Here is a 19,897-nt window from a genome sequence, read left to right on the forward strand (position 1 = left end):
GCACAGGAGTCACGGGGAAATAAGGAAACAATTCCAAAAGTTGAGAATGTGGAGGGTGGGGAGGTGTATTCTACTCTCCCAGGCACTTACTACAGTGCTCTGCACATTGTAAATTCTCAATAAATACTATGGATTGATGATAAGGTTAGGGTGTGAAGAGTGGGAGAGGCCAGGAGGTGGAAAGAGAAGGTGATTAGCTGATCACCCCACAGAATCACCAGGGACGGTCAAAGTGTCCGTTTAACTTCTGATGCACTTAAAATCACGACCTTATTGTGGAAATTCTCAGATTCACTATAAATATATTACTTCAACTGTATTACTCATCTGTAATTGACTGAGTACATACTTCTGTGTATTGTTGGTAAAAATAGGGTATCTGACCTTGGTTCCGGAACCAAACCCTTACTTAATAATAATAATACTGATGGCATTTATTAAGTGCTTACTATGTGCAAAGCACTGTTCTAAGTGCTGGGGAGGTTACAAGGTGATCAGGTTGTCCCACGGGGAGCTCACAGTCTTAATCCCCATTTTACAAATGAGGAACTGAGGCATAGAGAAGTTAAGTGACTTGCCCAAAGTCACACGGCTGACAATTGGCAGAGCCGGGATTTGAACCCATGACCTCTGACTCCAATGCCCTGCTCTTTCCACTGAGCCACGTTAACACTGTACCTGCGAGAAAATTCCTTCTGACATATTTTGACTTTAAGACAAAGTTTTCAGAAACCAGCTATGTCACAAGCATGAGTACTCCCTGTATATTTCATTGTGGGCAGGGAAAGTATCTACTAACTCAGTTACATTGTACTCTGCCAAGTGTTTAGTACTGTGCTCTGCACACAGTAAGCACTCAATAAATGCAATTGATTGATTTATGTAGTAAGAATTTCAGTAGGTTGTCCAACCCATGTGTCAGCTGACATTTGTCAGGCCATTCTTCTGGAGAAGAGGTTAATGGGAGAATTGGCCTGCAAATGCTTTGAGGAAGAGCAGTGGGGATGTTCGGGATTCAAGAGGAAGATGTGTAGATTCAGGTTTCCTACCCACTCTCCTACCTCTCTTCCCCGAGTTTCTTTGGAAGGGCCTTTCTAGCGCTTTTTTCAACTTCTCTTCTCCCTATAGGATAGTTGCCAATTAGATGAATTTTTTTTCCTCAGAGTCCTAGCAGGTTAGGTTCCTCGCCCTGGTTTGACCAGTTATTACTACTAGCCAAACTTCATCTTGATACCCAGGTGGGGCTCAGCACCTTCAATAATAATTGTATTTGTTAAGTATTTACTATGTGCCAAGTACAGCATTAAGCGCTTGGGTAGATACAAGATAATGAGATCAGACACAGTCCCTGTCCCACAGGGGGCTCACAGTCTAAGTAGAAAAGAGAACAGGCAAATAATTCCCATTTTACAGATGAGAGAACTGAAGCACAAAGAAATTAAGTGATTTGCCCAAGATCACTTAACAGACAAGTGGTGGAGCTAGGATTAGGATCTTGATTAGCTAGGATCCTGCCTCTCCCCACTCCGGTCCATACTTCACTCCGCTGCCTGGATTATCTTTTTTCAGAAATGCTCAAGGCATGTCACCCCCACTCCTCAAAAGTCTCCAGTGGTTGCCTATCCAACTCCATATCAAACAAAAACTCCTCACTGTTGGCTTTAAAGCTCTCCATCACCTTGCCACCTCCTACCTCACTTTCCTTCTCTCCTTCTAAAACCCAGCCAACACATTTTGCTCCTCTGTACTACCCTTCTCACTGTGCCTCGCCTTTCTCGCCGCTGACCCCTGACCCACGTCCTACTTCTGGCCCGGAATGCTCTCCCTTCCTCAAATCCACCAGACAATCACACTCCCCCCTTCAAAGTCCTGCTGAAGGCACAGCTCCTCCAAGGGCTTTTCTAGACTAAGCCCCACTTTTCCTCATCTCCCACTCCGTTCCGCATCACCCTGACCGCTTCCTTTGCTCTTTCCCCCTCTCCCCACCCCACATCACTTAGGTATATATTTATAATTTTATTTATTTTGATGCCTGATTACTTGTATTGATGTCTGTCTCCCCCACTAGATTGTGAGCTCATCGTGGGCAGGGACTGTCTTTCTTTATTGCTGTATTATACTTTCCCAAGTGTTTATCACAGCGCTCTGCACACAGTAAGCGCTCAATAAATACGATTGAATAAATGAATAAATGATTAGAACTCAGGTTTTCTGACTCCCAGCCTGGGGCTCTTTCCACTACACTATGTTGGTTCAAGGATTTTCTCCAGAATTTCTAGGCCTTCAGGAGAGAAGCCTCCTGGAAACTGCCTCTTCTGCAGAAGAGGGAAATTCCCCTTCATCTTGGATGTGCTACTTTTCTAGATTGTGAGCCCATTGTTGGGTAGGGACCATCTCTATATGTTGCTGATTTGTATTTCCCAAGCGCTTAGTACAGTGCTCTGCACATAATAAGCACTCAATAAATACAGTTGAATGAATGAATGAATACTTTTTTTCCCCATCTGGGCTTCTTCTAGGCTGCGCAGGAGGACTGGTGCTACTGTGGTCTTAGAGCTCTACTTTGCCTTACCTGCTGAAACACACCTGACCATACATGTCCCAAAGTGGGTATGGCTAAGTGCGGGAGGAACAGAAGGAACTATAGCTCCACAATCACTGGGGTGTGTCCTTGGCTTCTCTCCACTCACATGAATGAGTCTTTGGTGACAAACTGTGGGGACAGAACCACAATGGAAAGCTAGGAGATTCTCTCCTTTGTCTGAGAAGGGTGGTTTTAGACTCCAGGAAGGAAAGCTGAGGAGGGTCCTCTCCCTTCCCCCTGGGGAATACAAAGGAAAGAGTTGAGTCCAATGTATTCAATTTTTCTCTTTTGTTTAGATGCTTTACAATCTCTTGGTTAAAAAATGGTGGAGGACAACATTATTAAAAATGTTTTTTCATGCTATTGTTGTATCACAAAGTTTACCTTGAGTAAACTTGCCTGGAAATCACGTTTTCACTCTCTAACTACTAACAGCTATGTGCAAGCACAGAAAAATTAAACCCAATATATTTTGCAATATATTGCAATTTATTCACCCCTTTTGCTATTTTGATAAGAAGGGAGTAGACCAAAAAATATTCTTCATAAAGAAATAATTGCTACACTCACTAGGGAAAATGAATAGAAATCATAATGATCATTCTTTTCTTAACTGAGACACTGAAACCTTCTGAGAATACAAGGGAAAAACTCTGAAACCATTTTAGAATTCCGATTCACAACCTAAACTACGTTTGTCTTTAAAGGCCAGAGTGCAGTGCAAAGTCATGTGTTTCCCTGGAAACTATTGGCTTTTTTGAGCGCTTTAGAAAACATTATATTCCCTGTATACAATAAACATACAAATATGATTGTAAAATGACATCATTCTGTTTCCATTTAATTACCCTGAAATGCTTTCTATTTAATATTCATTAGTCAAAAGCCAATTTAAAAGAGAAAGAGGAGATGCGACTTATTCAAAAAGATGTACTGTCATTCACTGCAATAGTTATCTAATATACAGAAGTTAATAAAGCAGATTAATCTACAAGTCCCTTTAAGCCATCACTGAGTTTTGAACAACTGCCTCTTTGACCTCTAACCTTCATGCTGTGCACCAGTAGCAGGTGCCAGCTGCACTAAAATTACGGCTGACGCATTTTAACGCTAAGTCTTTTCTTACTTTGCTTCTGACCAGCAGCTGACCCTGTAGGAGTGATTGTTTCATGTGCTGGCCTAAAGGCTACATAAACCAGTAACTGATAAACAAAAGCATACATACACCAGCTGCCTAGCCTAAGGGTACACATCCTACATTGACACCTCTAGGAGTTTCTCTAGCATCCCAAATTGCTCCTTTTTGTTTCCGTACATGCATTTTGTACTTGTTCCTTGGAAGGGGAAAAAAACCCCCAAAACTTCTCCCCCCCTCAAACTCTGTGAGTTTTGTGTCAAGTCTTGCCGCTATGAAGATAATCCAAGCCTGATTTAACAGCTTTAATAAGAGGATAAAATCCTATTATAATTAGATAATAAAATTTGATTATGTATTTTAATATTAAAAGTCTTAAAATCAAACTCTTCAAATCACACATGGGTGCTGTACGAGTACTTAAATATCACACACCAGATAGAGAGACCAGACTCTGCTAGCAAAGCATATTGTTACTCATTTTTCATATGTAGAAATGTAAACATGGAATTCCTGTGTGGTAGTGGCCAGATTTTTAGCACTGTTAATTCTAAAGAATCTCTTCATGTATAAAGCAAAGCTTGCCATTTCCAACATTAAGATGAGATGGTTTTGACAGTTATTTCTCTGATACAAATTACACAAGCACAAAAACAATCCCAGTAATGATTAAATGTAGTTATGTACATGGGAGAATACCAGTGCAAATGGTAACATATTTAAATGGTTTTCCTTCATTAAAAAAATTATAAATGATATTAAACCATCAATCAATGCTGAAACACTGGAGTCTAAATGTATTGTCACTGGTTGAAATAAATGACTTTGAGACTGAATTTTGGCTCACTCAATATGGTGTCTTTTCTGTTGCTTAGCCACCCAAGTCTCTGCTGGCTTGGGCTACATCTGGTATATTTCCATCCCTTTCAATTAATAAGGCAAGTTATGATACTATTGGCTCACATTTTTAAACTGGGTTTAGAGGTGGAAAACACATGTCCTAGTGAAAAATCTTCCTATCTTACAGCATTCGTAACAATATTCAGATTACATTTCATTCTATTTATATATTTGTAATGACATTTCCCCAAAGAATTTTCAACAAGGTTCAAAGTGAATTATATTGCAATCCCATTGATTGGCTTATTATCTTGACGCCAACATTTGTTTTTCATGTGGCAATTCAAAATATAGATTTGGACACTTTCCCCCCATTTTTTCATTTGTCAAATTTAATACATAAAATACAGATTTTAGAACATGCCATGCTACTAAAAATATCCTGGCAACTGTTTCTCAAACATATACTCCTTTTTTAGGAAAACCTGCAATAGTAATTAATAAAACCACATCTACTTCATACCCTAAAACCTGGTCCTTTTGAAATTTTCATGGATTTGTGAGATCAAATAAAAAAAAATCCAAAAAAAGACAATACATATTTCTAATTGTGGTTCTTTTGGTAACTGATACTACACAATTCAAGAGTAAGTAAACGGACATTTTAATCATTGTTTGCACTTAAAACACTTTAATTATAATTAAAATGCTGTGAAAAATATGAAAAATAAGGGAAATGACAATGATTTCTACTCCCTTCATTACAGGAATTAGGTATCTGTATATCAGTCCTTCGGCAAGTCAATACAAGATGAATACTTTATTGAGGGTGGTAAGAGCTGTTTTTTTTGTCATTTCTCAATGATAAATATCAATTTTTAAAACTTTAAAGTTTTGGTGGATACAAATACTCAACTGTTTCAACCAGTCCTTTTCTAACATTCCCTGATTATGCTATTAGGCATCAATAGTTTTTTTATTTCTCCACAAATTTAACTACAGGATATTTTAGGATGCCAGGAATGGATTTCTTAATCTCTAAATGTGCAAATTAGTTATTTTAGAAAATTGCTCTAAATCATAAAAACATGTAGTATGAAATTACCATGCTGTAATTATAGGATACATTTTATTGCAAATAATTAAAATTCCATCCTTAAAAATTGCATATCACACGCACTGCATTGTATGAAGACCATATCTTTCCATTATAAAATTATAAAGCTGATACAGTGAAAAATTCATAAGTAAAGATAGCGATGGCAAGAAAGCTTTTGAGGTAGTTTACATATAGCCTGGCTTATAAAAGGATAATAATAATAATAACATTTTTAAGCACTTACTGTGTGTCAACAACTGTACAGCACTGGGGTAGACAATTAAGTCAGATACAGTCTCTCTTCCACACGGGGCTCAGTGTCTAAGAGGAGGGAGAAGAAGTACTGAATCCCCCTTTTACAGATGAGAAAACGAGGACCCATGGTCTAGTGGATAGAGTCTGGGCTTGGGAGTCAGAAGGGCTTAGGTTCTAATCCCGGCTCTGCTATTTGTCCGCTTTGTGACCTTGGGCAAGCCATTTCACTTCCCTGTGCCTCGGTTACCTCATCCGTAAAATGGGGGATTAGCATTGCAAGCACCACGTGGGACACGGACTATGTCCAACTTGATTATCCTGTACCTACCCCTAGCGCTTAGAACAGTCCTTGCCACAAAATAAGTGCTTAACAAATGCCATAAATAAAATAAATAATAATAATGATAAATAAGTTAAGAGACTTGCCCCACACTACACAGCAGACAGGCTGTGGACCTGCAATTAGAAGCCAGGTCCTCTGACTCCCAGGCTTATTCTCTTTCCAGTAGGCCATGTTGTTGCTCAAGTGGAAGAATGATACGATCCTGCATCATTACATAATTGACTCTAAGCTCACTGTAGGCAGGGAACATGTCTACCAACTCTGTTATACTGCACTTTCCCAAACATTTAGCACAGAATTCTGTACACAGTAAGCCCTCAATAACTGTGATTGATTAATTGACTGATAACTGTCATTAAACTTGATCAAACCAGTGGAAAAAGGAAATTCTGGCTGAATGAGAATGCTTTCCTTCCAGTTCTCCGAAGTTCAAATTTGAGTACAGTCATCAAGGAGCCTAAGGACAAGCTCAACAGGAGAAAACTAAGAGAGAACTAAGAGAAGCAGCAAACCTTCACAACATCTTGAACCAAACTGGGTGAGGCTTTTAAGATCTTTCATACCCTCTGCCAAAAAAAGCCCACTCCAAAACAAAAGCCTAGCCACATTTTAGGGCAATCAATAAATATTACAGTTGGAAGGCAGCTCAGGTAAGGGCACTCCAGAGTAATGAGCACATATCTCTACACAACTGGGCAGCAGCATTTTTACAAGGGTAAAATCCCAGGGGAGCCATCTTTACCCTTCTTTGGGCTTTAATTCCTTGTGGGGTGGGACAGAGCCCAGTTCAGAGACTGGCAGGGTGTTGTATCACAATTACCTCTTCTGGCCTAGTTATGTAAAAAGTTGGGCAAACAACCTCAACAATACCTCAACAATTTCCAAGAGAAATTTATGCCAAGCTACTAGCACAAGTTCGTTGTAAAGATGACTGAGGTAGCAACAGAACTTATTCAAAAGGCAATTTATTTGCTCATGAAGTTTCTGAGCTATTTTCCACTTTAAGCTTTCGATGATTGATCATCTCAAATCGGTTTTTCTCTCTGCCTCACTGAAGTCATAATCTGGTACCTGTGACATGAATCTTTTGCCATGAATTTGATAGTAATGTCGCAAATCAAGAGAAAGAACTAATGGGTTATAAGGGGAACAGTTTAGTATTTACATCTCACTCTAAATGTCTTTAATAGCATTAGCTAAACTGGCTAATTATAAAGAAGGAGATGGAGACATGAACATATGTCATTTGTCTACGTGTTTCCTAGCACAAATGTTCCACTTACAATCCATGGGCAAAAGTTGCAGTATCAGTTAAAGACGCTGTTGCAGTTTCTCCTACTTAGTAATATGAATGGAATCTTAAATATGAAAGATGTATTGTGCAGTATGTCAAAATGTTGAGCAATATCACTTCAATCTAAACACAGAAATGAAAAAAGAGCAGCTGATTTCCCTTCTGCTGTAATTCACTTTGGGATGCATGTCATGAAAAGCACTATACAAAAGCAATTTTCATTGATTGACTGATTGAGGAAAAGGGTGAATGTTCTTTCAGTTTAAGTCCCTACTGAAGTATGATTCTTATAACTCCTGACAGCTTTTCACAATCTGTAGTTAAATGCCATCTTAAAAAAATAAACAGGAGAAAATTACAATTAGAACATACTTGGATTGGTTTGGTTTTAGCTTGAGGTAAATGGATTAAAATAAATGCAGTTTAAATAGAAAAGCTAGAAGTGGCATTGTTTAATACAGTTACTCTTAAGATTACTGTAGCTAAAGTACCATATTCAGTTAATTGCAAAATGTAATTAGAAATATGGACAATCAAGCACAATTCATTCTAAATGCTTGTTTTTCTACACCAATTCAATTTAACTGTGATTTGAGGAACCTTTAGCATTGTTGGATTTTATTTTTCAATCTTAGATAGGGCAGTTGGTCACATCTAAGAAATACACTAGCACTAAATAAGAATTACTCTCAAATTCCCAATCTGGACAAATCTTCCATTCTGAGACATAATCAAATGCACACCAATCCATGGATTATTGTTAAAACACAAATTCTCTTTTGAAGATTACTTGCTAGCATATGCAGTATTAGACAAGAAATTTAAAATTACAACGATGGCATCACTATGGGTTGGAGATGATTCGACAGCACAAGACAAGATAAGCTAGCACAAACAGTATTACATACAAAATTTATATTTTGATTGCATGTTTATAATGTATCAGAATCTAAAATATTTGCTAGCTAACTATAGCTTTTTATAACGTTTAATTTCCAAAAAAACATAAAACCACTTGAGGAATTCTATTTCTTAAAAGCAATCTTAACAGATAATTTGACATCCCAGACTCTCAAATTCCACAAGCTACTTTCAAAACAATATTTGGTGGATAATTCTCCCAAGGTGAAAAGTTTAGGGACACTTTTCATGTTTTCTGTGTACATGTTAAAATGAATGCAAAGTGATTATGGAAGTATCCATGACATTCATTCAGGCGGTAGCAAACTTGGGGAAGAACTGTGCTTTCAATTTTTAGGGCAAATTTAAAGGTTTTCTTGTAGAATTTTTCTTTAAGACCCACTGACCTGGGGAAAATCTGCAGTAAAAAAATCCCGAGAAAGAACTTTAAATGGAAAAAATGCACACAGCCACTTCCTGCCCCATGAACAGCAGAGTCTGTGGACAAGGCAGAACAGGTTTTTTTTCCACTGGAAACCGATTCACACAGTCCCATTTAGGAACTTCGGGATCTTTTCTGTATCAACGCACAAATCCCCTCTACACTATGCAAATTGAAGGATATTTACTGCATATTAGGAGAGATGCCCTTACACGTATAATTATCCTTTCAGAAAGATAAATTCAAGTCGAAAAAAAACAGTTCAAACTAGTAAATAATTGCAGTATCACTGCATCAGTTTAGTTTAAAGAGCTGACAAAACCTCTCTAAACTCTAAGCACAATTAGTCATTAGGGTCTAGTTTTTCAGCACTGTTAAGCAATTTGTAACCCATTCCTTTTAATAGGGTTAGGCATTACTTAAGAGACACAGATGTCTTGAAAACTGAAACCTCTAGTTATGAAGCAGCAACCTTGTTCATTACCTTCCATGATAGTCAAAATCATCTATAAAACCAGTGTTTAATGGGCAACCGATGAATAATCAATGGCTCACTTTTCATCTGAGTGTGAAAATGAGAATAATCTAATACAGTGTCCCTCTGGTAAGATGCAAGGCCTTGGGTTCTGCTTCTATTCAGGGCTGATTTATAACCCAATGGAAACCTGATGTAAACATATGATCAATGAGTCCCATCACTGCTGATAATAACCCCCAACCGGCCCACTCCCGGGTTTCAGAACCCATCCCTTTAGGCTATTAGCTTCGTCCAGCTAATCCTTTCCACTACCCCTGCCTGCTGCTTTTACCTTGGCCATTCGTTCAGTCCGGCAGACTCAGAAGTAATTTTATACGCAGCAGAGAGCGGGTGGAATTGATTTTTCACTCAGCACTCAGTTCCCATCTGAATAATTATCAATTTTACTGCCTCATAAAGGGAAGAGTCAAAATTTCAAATCAATTCAAAAGAGCTTCTGAGATGACAGAAACTGTGCATGAGGATAAAGGTCAAAGTTGTCAGTGACCTCGGGAGATGATGTCAGATATTACTATGCTGAACAGTTGACATCAGAGGCACTCAATATGATATAACCAGTGCTAATGCAAATCATATTTATGCTGACTGCTAGAGACCAGTCATTAATATTTAAAATTGTATCTTAAAGCCTACATTCAAAATAAATAGAATGCATTCCAATGATAATGATGTTAATAAAGATGTATCACTTCTTAGTTTTACGCTATAAATTGGAGGATTACCAAGCATTATTAACACACAAAAATTACTTAAACCATTCAAATGCGCAGCCGTTTTTGATAAAAGCTATCGACATACATCACCAAGCTCACATAATCTAAGTTAATAATTTTTTGTGAAATATTTTTCCACTATAAACGTTGCCGGATTATGTGTGGGGAAAAAATTGGATTATGGCAACACGCTGCTCTCTGAGAATACTCACTGTAAAATGGGATATCTTACATCACATAAAATTTTGGTTTGCCTGATTGGTAAAGATTTGGTTAATGTTTATTTTTTCCAGAAAATAACTGAAATTTTGAAGTGATAGTAAAATACCAACTACAAATCTAATTTATGTTACTATTTCCAGTTTGGCAGGAATAAAAGAAAGAAAAAGAAAAGTCATCGTGTTTCATTTCTCTTTTAATGCTAAAGGTGAAGAAGTCTGATACTTAATTGCTCTTCTTAGGGAACACCACTACCTGTTGACTCCTTTGACAGCCAATCATTACTTAGCACAATTTTGGCATAATATTTTCATTTGTAAATCACTGCACATTACTGGGCTAAAAAACAACCAACAAAAATGTCAGAGAAAAAATTTTTCTGGCAAAATTTCCATAATTCATAAATATCTTGGAAAACTACCCCATATTATGGATTGATGATCAACACAGGGTAATATGGTCGTGTTCATTTTCTACGTACTCATTATGGAACTGTGTTCTGTGATCATATGAATTAATTTATGCATCATATTGAGAAATGAAAAATTGTTGTTTCCTCATGAATCAAACTGAATAACCTTAGAAGTATCATAAAGCATGAACAGCCAATAAAATGGGGAACCAAGCCATAATTAGAAAATATAATACCATCTCAAAATTGGAGTGAATAAGCAATCCCCAAATCACAATGTTCACTAAGAAAGAAATCTGGGTTTGATCCCTACTTCTGATATGTCCTCAAGAGAGCTCCGGGGGAGAATGCTTTTGGTGGCTTATTGCTCTGAGATTGCTGAAGGTGAGCTACTTCAGGAGGGTAGCATACTATTATCTTAAAGGCCCATTTTTATGAGATAAACTTTCTAGGAAATAATTGAAAAAAAAATAGTGCTCAAACGATTCTGCCACAGAAGAAAGTTGAGCAATACCAGATTACCTGCTGTAATATATCTGGATTCTGTTGCATGAAGTGCAGCAATCTCTGACCGTCCTGTGAAACTTCTCTACATCTTAGAGATTTCTTGCTTTCTTTTGCTATATGCTTGAAGAGGTAGGTAACAATATAATCTAAACTTGTACAACAGCTGGAGGAGACAATTGTATCTAGGTAAATAAAAAAAAAAAATTGTTTTATTGCTGTTTGCGCACCTGTGAAAATGATCAAATCAGAGAGCCAAAAGAAGCTTGAGTTTTAAGTTTTAGATTTCAGGGAAGTTGGACTCATTATATTTTTGTGTTAAATATTAAAAATATGCATTTGAATATTTATGCTTGATTAACATGATTTTAATTTGAGACTTTCTTGAAAGAGGAAAACAATGCTTTATCTGGATTAGAAAGTTTTCATTCTAAATCAAACTGACACTTCCAAAGTGGAAAAGCACAGAATCCTATGGTTGATGCTGGAAATGGGATGTTCTTTCAAATGGAGCAAAGCTAGAACATTCCAGGAAGATGAGAATCATTCACTGGATTCAGAGAAATGTTAATGGGTGATGATGGCATGTAAATAAATTGATGGGAATGTAACAGGGCAAAGGTCCAGTCATGTTTCCCTCATTCATTGTGACTGACAGATCACAGGAAGTTTTACATTAAACTGAAATCAAATTGAGCTTCCACCATTAATGAAACTTACTTTGGATCTGACTAGAAGCATTATGGAAAATAGTAACTCCAACCGACTCCACACATTAACCAATGCTACTCCCAAATCTATATTGTAATAATAGGTCCTATCCATGAAGTCCATAGGTTCTGCGACAATCCTGACCTTCCACAATCCCCATTTGTACAAAGGAAACGGAAGCAATAAGGGTTAAGGGTTTTGTGTAGTTGTACAAAACTACATCCTGGCAGGAGAAAGGCCAAGATGCAATCCCTTACTGATATACCAAGCCATGTGGCCTATTGGAAAGCTCTATTAGCCTGGGAGTCAGCGGATCTGTTTTCTAATCCTGGCTCTGTCGCTTGCTGTGTGACCTTGGGCAGTCACTTAACTTCTCTGTGTATCAATTACCTTATCTCTAAAATGAGGACTAAATCCCTGTTTTCTCTCCCTTTAGACTGTGAGCACAATGTGGAATAAGGACCGTGTCTGCCCTAACTGGTATCTACCCCAGTGCTAAGTATAGTGTTTGGCACTTAGTAAACATTTAATGAACATTATTATTGTTACTACTATGATTATTTTTGCTATAATTATTCTGCTGTCTCTCTAGGCATCACAATTCTGGCCTTCTGTCCTACTCTGACTCATACTGGTTTGACAACACCAAATGGCATCAATCCCACTCAACCAACTCTAATCTCTGTATTCTGGGCAGGCTAGAATACAGTCTACACCTCTCCCCCCAGCCCCCACCACCCAAACACTGGAGGCCTTGGTTGACTGTTTCCTTAATTTGTATTCAAGTTGCCCATTCCAACTTCTTCTCCTAACTCAGATATACTTTTCTAATGGTGCCCACTCTTCAGATGAGGAACTTCAGTTCTAAGATTGAAACTAACTCCATTAAAGCAATTGATTATTCCCTTCTTAGCACAATGCAGAGTCCTGGGTATTCAATGCAGTTTAATTTCTAATACATCTTCCTTTTTAGTTAATGCAGTAGCCGCTTTCAGATATAAATCTGCATTCTTTACAAATCCCCACATTGCATCCATGCCAATTTGCAAGCAGTTACAATTTACTGCATTTGTTTGAAGAACCGGACTGTCAGGACTCTAATGGCCACCAATCAAAACTAGCAGTATGGATATTCTGATGGAAGGAGGCTTTGATCTTTAACAGTGCCATTTTCTGAATGATTCCAATAGAAAGAAGCAGATTTACTTTTATGTCTTCAACAATGATATGGAGTGCATCCCAACTTCTATCTTAAGAACATAAACTTAAAAAAGATAGACTTGTTGAGCCAAGTGGCTTTTCTCTGTTCCATCAATTTCTGGTGTCACAAAACAACATTATCTACCTTTGAGGTTCAACTTGGAAAGTAAACAGATTAACATCTTAACATCTACAAAAGGCAGCAAAAAATTGAAGTGGCTCTGTTTTTCCTTCTCCGTTGAACAGCAATATGCTATCAATCATATGAGAATTATAAAGACTTCACATAGAGTTTAGTGATCACATGCCATGCAGGTTGCATTAAAAGGTTACAATCCACTGAGTCAGCTGTGAAAAAGCCAGGTAAACACTTTAGACAAGGATGTTGGAGTGAATATATCCTTGCAATAAAAGCAGAGATGAGAGCTTCCATTACAGCTGATTTACAGCTGGGGGCTTCAGAAGGAATAAATATTATTTCACAGTATATTATAACGTGTGGAATCACAGGGAATACAGGGCATATGGTCAAAAATGGAATGAATAGTGCTGAGAAATGAGTATTTTTGGCCTTTTTCATCTATAACTCAAGCTGAAGTATTAGATTCAAATGCTAAAGCTCCCCATGCAGTAAAAGGAGTAACAAAAAGCAATGGATTTTTGTGCTTCTTCCAAGAAATAAGTTAGCTCTTGGGGCTTAATTTTGAAAATAAAGTATTAGGCCTGTTACTTTTATAATTTTGGAAATGACTTATATGTTCTAATAGACACTCTGGCTTCTCCAACTGCTTACAGCTTTGTATTTAGCAGGGAAATGCTCCATTATTGCTTTTTGATGCTTCAGAAATCACATTAATATCATTTCTGCCCATTTACTGCAATCACAAGTGGTCTCTGAACAGTTTAAAATGTTACTGCTTACAAGAGAGTTGCTTAATTGGTAGTAAGGAAGAATGGCATCTGGCTTTTGAAACAAAATATTTGGTTTTTGCCCCAATTTTTACTCTAACATGTGGAAGGGCCAACATCCTTGATGACTGACATCTGTTGGGATCTGGAACAAAGCTGAAGTTCTGGAACAAAAAGTCACATGTCACATGTGGATTTCACATGTGCATGGGTATAATCTGAGCCAGGTAACATTTTTGGACAGTTGAAGCCTCCACAACAAAAAGAAACACCTTACTATTGGTTTTAAAGCACTCAATCAGCTATCCCCCACTCCCACCTCACCTTGCTGATTTCCTACTATAACCTAGCCCACATATTTCTCTCATTTAGTAACTACCTACTCACTGTGCCTCAATCTCAACTATTTCTCCACCAATGCTTTGCCCATTATCTTCCCTCTGGCCTCTGACCACCACTTTCCCATCTTCAAAGCCCTACTAAAATCATAACTCCTCCAAGAGGTTTTCTTTCACTAAATCTTCACTTTCCCTATTCACTCTCCCTTTTGTGTCATCTAAGCACCCTTTAAGCACTTTGATAATCACCCCACTCTCAGACACACATCACTTATGTAGCTATCCTTATTCTCTACCATTTCCCCATCTATAATTTATTTCAATATCTGCTTCCCTTTCTAGTCTGTAAGCTCCTTGTAGGCAGAGAATGACTCTATTGTATTATACTTTCCCAAGCGCTTAGTACAGTGCTCTGCACACAATAAGTGCTCAGTAAATGCCATTTACTGATTGACCCAATCCCATTTGGAAGTCTACCATGGGAATACAAAAATGGCAGGAAGAGCCCATTGTTGGGTAGGGACCGCCTATATATGTTGCTGACTTGTACTTCCCAAGCGCTTAGTACAGCGCTCTGCACCCAGTAAGCACTCAATAAATACGATTGAATATGATGGTATTCAGCAGTTGATATTTCCTGAGTTCCCCTTCAGGATCTGGCACTATGATGGCTTTTGAAACTCTTAATTTAGAGAAACACACAAAAAACGACCAATGAGGATGCTGGGGTCATGGAAGGGGAAAATGAAGGAAACTCAATGAGCCTTGAAAGGCTTATGGTCACTGGTTCTTCATATAAGTATATTCTAGCTTCATAGAAGAAACCCTCACTCAACAGGCCTCCCCTCTCCCTCAAATAAGGATTATCTCTGCATTCACCCCACCATAGTCAAGTTATCATACATGTAATTTTTATTTAAGAGAAGCAGTTGTGACTACTGGGAAGGGCACTGGTTTGGGAAGCCTGGAGATCTATTTTATGCCTACTATTGTATCAAAATGGTGAAATTTACCATTTGATGGAAACAGTGGAAGGAGCGTGGCTTAGTGGAAAGAGCCTGGGCTTGGGAGTCAGAGGTTGTGGGTTCTAATCCTGCTTCTGCCACTTGTCAGCTGTGTGACTTTGGGCAAGTCATTTAACTTCTCTGGGCCTCAGTTCCCTCAACTGTAAAATGGGGATGAAGTCTGTGAGCCCTACGTAGGACACACTGATTACCTCACATCTACCCCAGTGCTTAGAACATTGCTTTACACATAGTAAGCACTTAACAAATGCCATCATCATTATTATTATTTATGAGTGTCTACTGAGGGCAACACACCCAATTAATAGTAATTCTTTGATGGGCGTACTCATTGGTAAGTGCCCGTTCAGGACTAAGAGTTAGTGTTTCAATGGTCAAGGTAATGCAAACACACAATCCAGCAGAAATATGGCAAAGTAGAGGCTGTTGAGATTTCCTGGAATTTCTTCGTCAATACATCAGTCCTTTAAACGTGGGGTTAATTAAAGGCTTAGGAAAGGTTTTACATTTCAGTCTTCCTGTCTCCATGAAGTTCTTTATTTTCTTTAATGAAAGAAAACTACAGGATACGCTTTAGGAGGGAGAGTCAGTGGAGTCAGGCAGGGGATCACTTGGACAGGGGAGCTGGAAGAGGCCAGCTAAACTGGGCTTCCCATAGCCAGATCACTCATTGTCTCCTTCCTACCCCTCTCTCTCTGTGTCCCCTTACCACCTCTCTCACCTTCCACCCCCACAATCCCTGAAGGTTCTCTAAGTTGTCAATTTCTGTCTCCTTCTCCTCTACTTTCTCATAGAGCTCCGCCTATTGCTTCAGTTCTTCTTTTGCCTCTGACTGCCTGCTCTGGGCATCCTCTACTGGGGGCACTGGCACTGTCATGACAGCTCCAGCACACCACTGCTCTTGCCAGTTTCCTCTCCTGCTGCACTGCAGATCTTCCTTTCTCTTTATCCCTTGCCATTTGATGGGGTCATTCACTAGTTCAACAGAATGGCACATTACAATGCATTTAATCTAATAATAATAACTATGATACTTGTTAAGCATTAACTATATGCTAAGCACTCTTCTAAGCGCTGGGTAGATACAAGTTAGGTTGGACACAGTCCCTAACCCACTGGTGCTCACACTCTTAATCCCCATTTTCCAGCTGAGGAAACTGAGGCCCAGAGAAGTTAAGTGACTTGCCCAAGGTCACACAGCAGGCATGTGGCAGAGCCAGTATTAGAACCTAGGTCCTTCTGACTCCTAGGCCTGTGCTCTATCCATTAAAGCCTCACTGCTTCCCTAGGTGAATGGTCTCGTTTTCCACGTGGATTGACAAATGACTCATTTCTCCTGTCTTTCTCTCGTTTTCTTCCCTCCACGCTGCAACTGGCTTTCAGTTAATACAATCAAATTTAATCTTTAATCGAATATTTATTAACACAGTAAAGATGTTGATTTATTAGACACTCATGTGCATATATCAGAAGTTTAGGACTAATCAAAACTTATCTTGCCACTCCTTCTTGAAGAGATATGGAAAGGCTAGGGAGAAAGGTGTTCAAAAGTTGTCAAGGGGAGCTTTGGGAAGGAGAGGCAAGGCACTGGGAAATGCTGGAAGGGGTTCTCGCTTCATTCAGGCTTGGCAGACAAGGGAGGAAGCAGCAGGCAGAGCTGGGTCCCTGCAACAAGATCTTTCACCAGGACTTCTGTCTTGCCTCGGCAAAGTTTCCTGGGATGGCACTCCTCAACTATTGACATGGCTGCTACTGCCTCCACCATGGTTTCCATGAATCCTTTAGTTCCCCTACTAATGTTCCTGCCACTCCTACTGCTTCCTGTCATTTGACAGGACATGTTGTGTAGCTGAACAGTAATTTCCTAACACTAATACATGATGATTAACAGCAATTTGGGCTGTTCAATTTTTATACCATGGAGAGCATATGTTCCTAGTTACTTTGTCATGACTGATCAAATATACCTTTTTATCCTTTCCGCTGATATATACTGTTGATAAAGTTAAAACAGAACCTTTTTTGATGAGGTAAATGGTATCTAAAATGTCTCCCTGAAATTAATCATTGACAAAAAAAGGATTGGTGGTGACCCTTTTTATATTCAACTATCTAATTTCTGTTAAAATAAAATCAGGTACCCATCCCAATAAACCAACCAGTTCTCAAAGTCTACAAAACAACAAGATATAAAAAATGGCACTGGATGCAGAGTTGGGAATAAGGATGAGGGTTGACTCCAACTGAATCTTTTTGATGAAAGGAGTTTTAAGACAGCCAAAATGGGACACAAGCCTAATGCTAATTCTGAGAAACAGCATGGCCTAGTGAAAACAGCACAAGTCTGGGAGTGAGAGGACCTGAGTTCTAATATTGGCTCTGCCACTTGTCAGCTGTGTCACCTTGGGCAAGTCTCTTAACAGCTCTGTGACTCAGTTTCCTCATCTGTAAAATGAGGAATAAGTAACTGTTCTACATACCTGTCCTACTTCCTCCTTAGACTGGGAGCCCTAGGTGGGCTAGTGACTGTGTTTGATGTGATTATTCTGTGTCTTCCCTAGCACTTAATACAGTGCTTGACACATAATAATAACAATTATTATTATGATTATTATTATTACCACCAACCTATCACATGTAATGAGACTGAAAAGTGTGGAGATCCTTTCATTCATTCATTCACTCAATAGTATTTACTGAGTGCTTACTGTATGCAGAGCACTGTACTAAGTGCTTGGAAAGTACAATTCAGCAATAAAGAGAGACAATCCCTGCCCATACCCTTTCCCACCCCCCATCAGCCCAACATGGAAATAAAACCATCCTTCACTTGGGATAAAATATGTAATTACAGTTTTTCTATAGTTTGTAAGAAGATCATTCAAGAATGGATATATGTAAAATCACAATTACTCTATTTTTTCCCACCCTACAAATTAAGAAAAAGAAAAGAAAATCACTGCAATCAGTTTTGAGGTCATAAATAATCCTTACCCAGGGCAGTAAGTCCTTCAGAAATTGAAGTAAGAATATACATTAGCACATGGGCTTCTAAACTGGTAATGAAACCCATATGGTCCTGGGTGAGACATTCCAAGAGAGGGTAATAAGACTGGCTCAGTTTTCGATATTGCTGAAAAAGACCAACAACAGGTTATATGTAGGAGAGATTAGGAATGTTCCAGTGCAAGTGAAATTACAAAACTGCTTAAATGTTAATGGGCAATAAATACACAAAACAATGCTCTAGTAAGACCCAATTCTACACTTAAAAGATTGTCAGTAGAAACCTCTGGATCTTCACAAACACTTAGGAATCTTGTAGGGAAATCTTCTAAACTGCAAGCTTGCTGTGGGCATGGAATGTGACTACCAAATCTGTTGAACTGTAGTCTCCCAAATGTTTAGTGCAGTGCTCTGCATACAGAAGACGGCAGGAGTGAAGTGCTGGTCACCTCATCTGACTTAATGAAGCTTGAGCTTTTACAAATTCTGGTTAGTTTAATCAGTGATGATAGGAATGAGGCAACAAAACTGTACCACTGGTAATAGTTACAATCACCTAAGAGACTGTTAGACAGTTTGGTGAAATTAAGTAATGAATCTAAAAAAAATTGGAAAAATGATAGGTCAGCTCCAAATTTTTGCTTCATACAAATATGTTTTTTTCTGCAAACCAGAGAAACAATCAACTTGTACTTCCCAAGCGCTTAGTACAGTGTTCTGCACACAGTAAGCACTCAATAAATACGATTGAATGAATGAATGAATGAATGAACTAGAAAATGTCAGAACTCTCATTGAAAAACACAAAATTATAGTTACCATGTCCTGGTTAGCACCTTTAACTAATTCCCCTCCAATAGAGGGTTAAGTGAAAGAATGCTAAAAGAAGTAGAGGTTTCCATAAGACTAATCTAAAGCACATGAGTGCATTTCTAAGGTACAAAAAAATCAATCAAAACAATATACAGTAGATACAGTAAAAATGTGATAAAATTACAATATAGCTAAGTGATCAAATATGTTAATAGGCAGCAATAATTAAATATTCTGAATTAGGCTTTTTGTGTACATGAGTATGAGTGGAATTTTCCAACCATTATCTTTCACACCCCATTTAGCAAAAAGGCACCTAGTGCTAAAAGTTCTGCCATTTTCTATTCTAAATGAACCTGATACCATTATCCAGTACTAAATTGATATAGGCTTTCATTGTTTCATCAAGTCGGTCAAAGTAGTTCATAGGGAAGGAAAATGCTTAAGCCAAGGTAAACTTTCCCGCACGAACTTGAAGTGACAAAGCACTGTAATACTGGCTTTAAAATTAATTAATAATAAAAAAGCATTACAAAGGGGGATGGCTGTAAAAATGCTAAGCAAATAATCTGAGTAACATGTCTTCTTTATTTACTAAATTATGAACGTTCCAGTTA

At 38.3% G+C, this 19,897-nt stretch overlaps 1 protein-coding gene across 2 annotated transcripts in view; it reads right to left on the reverse strand.

Moving 5' to 3' along the window:
- RANBP17 (RAN binding protein 17) overlaps positions 1-19,897 on the reverse strand; it is a 254,874-nt gene that overhangs the window by 16,417 nt on the left and 218,560 nt on the right. Inside the window, exons 24-26 of one of the 2 annotated variants that reach the window (XM_038772454.1) lie at positions 18,456-18,594; positions 11,297-11,463; positions 10,642-10,701 (exon numbers count right to left, since the gene is read on the reverse strand). In XM_038772454.1, the coding sequence (XP_038628382.1) occupies positions 10,684-10,701; positions 11,297-11,463; positions 18,456-18,594 (324 nt within the window). In that variant the 3' untranslated portion in view covers positions 10,642-10,683. Of the gene's footprint in view, positions 1-10,641; positions 10,702-11,296; positions 11,464-18,455; positions 18,595-19,897 lie in introns of those variants that run through there. The other variant, XM_038772453.1, reaches the window with a different exon arrangement.

This window comes from Tachyglossus aculeatus, chromosome X1, assembly GCF_015852505.1.
Source record: "Tachyglossus aculeatus isolate mTacAcu1 chromosome X1, mTacAcu1.pri, whole genome shotgun sequence".
NCBI lineage: Eukaryota > Metazoa > Chordata > Mammalia > Monotremata > Tachyglossidae > Tachyglossus > Tachyglossus aculeatus.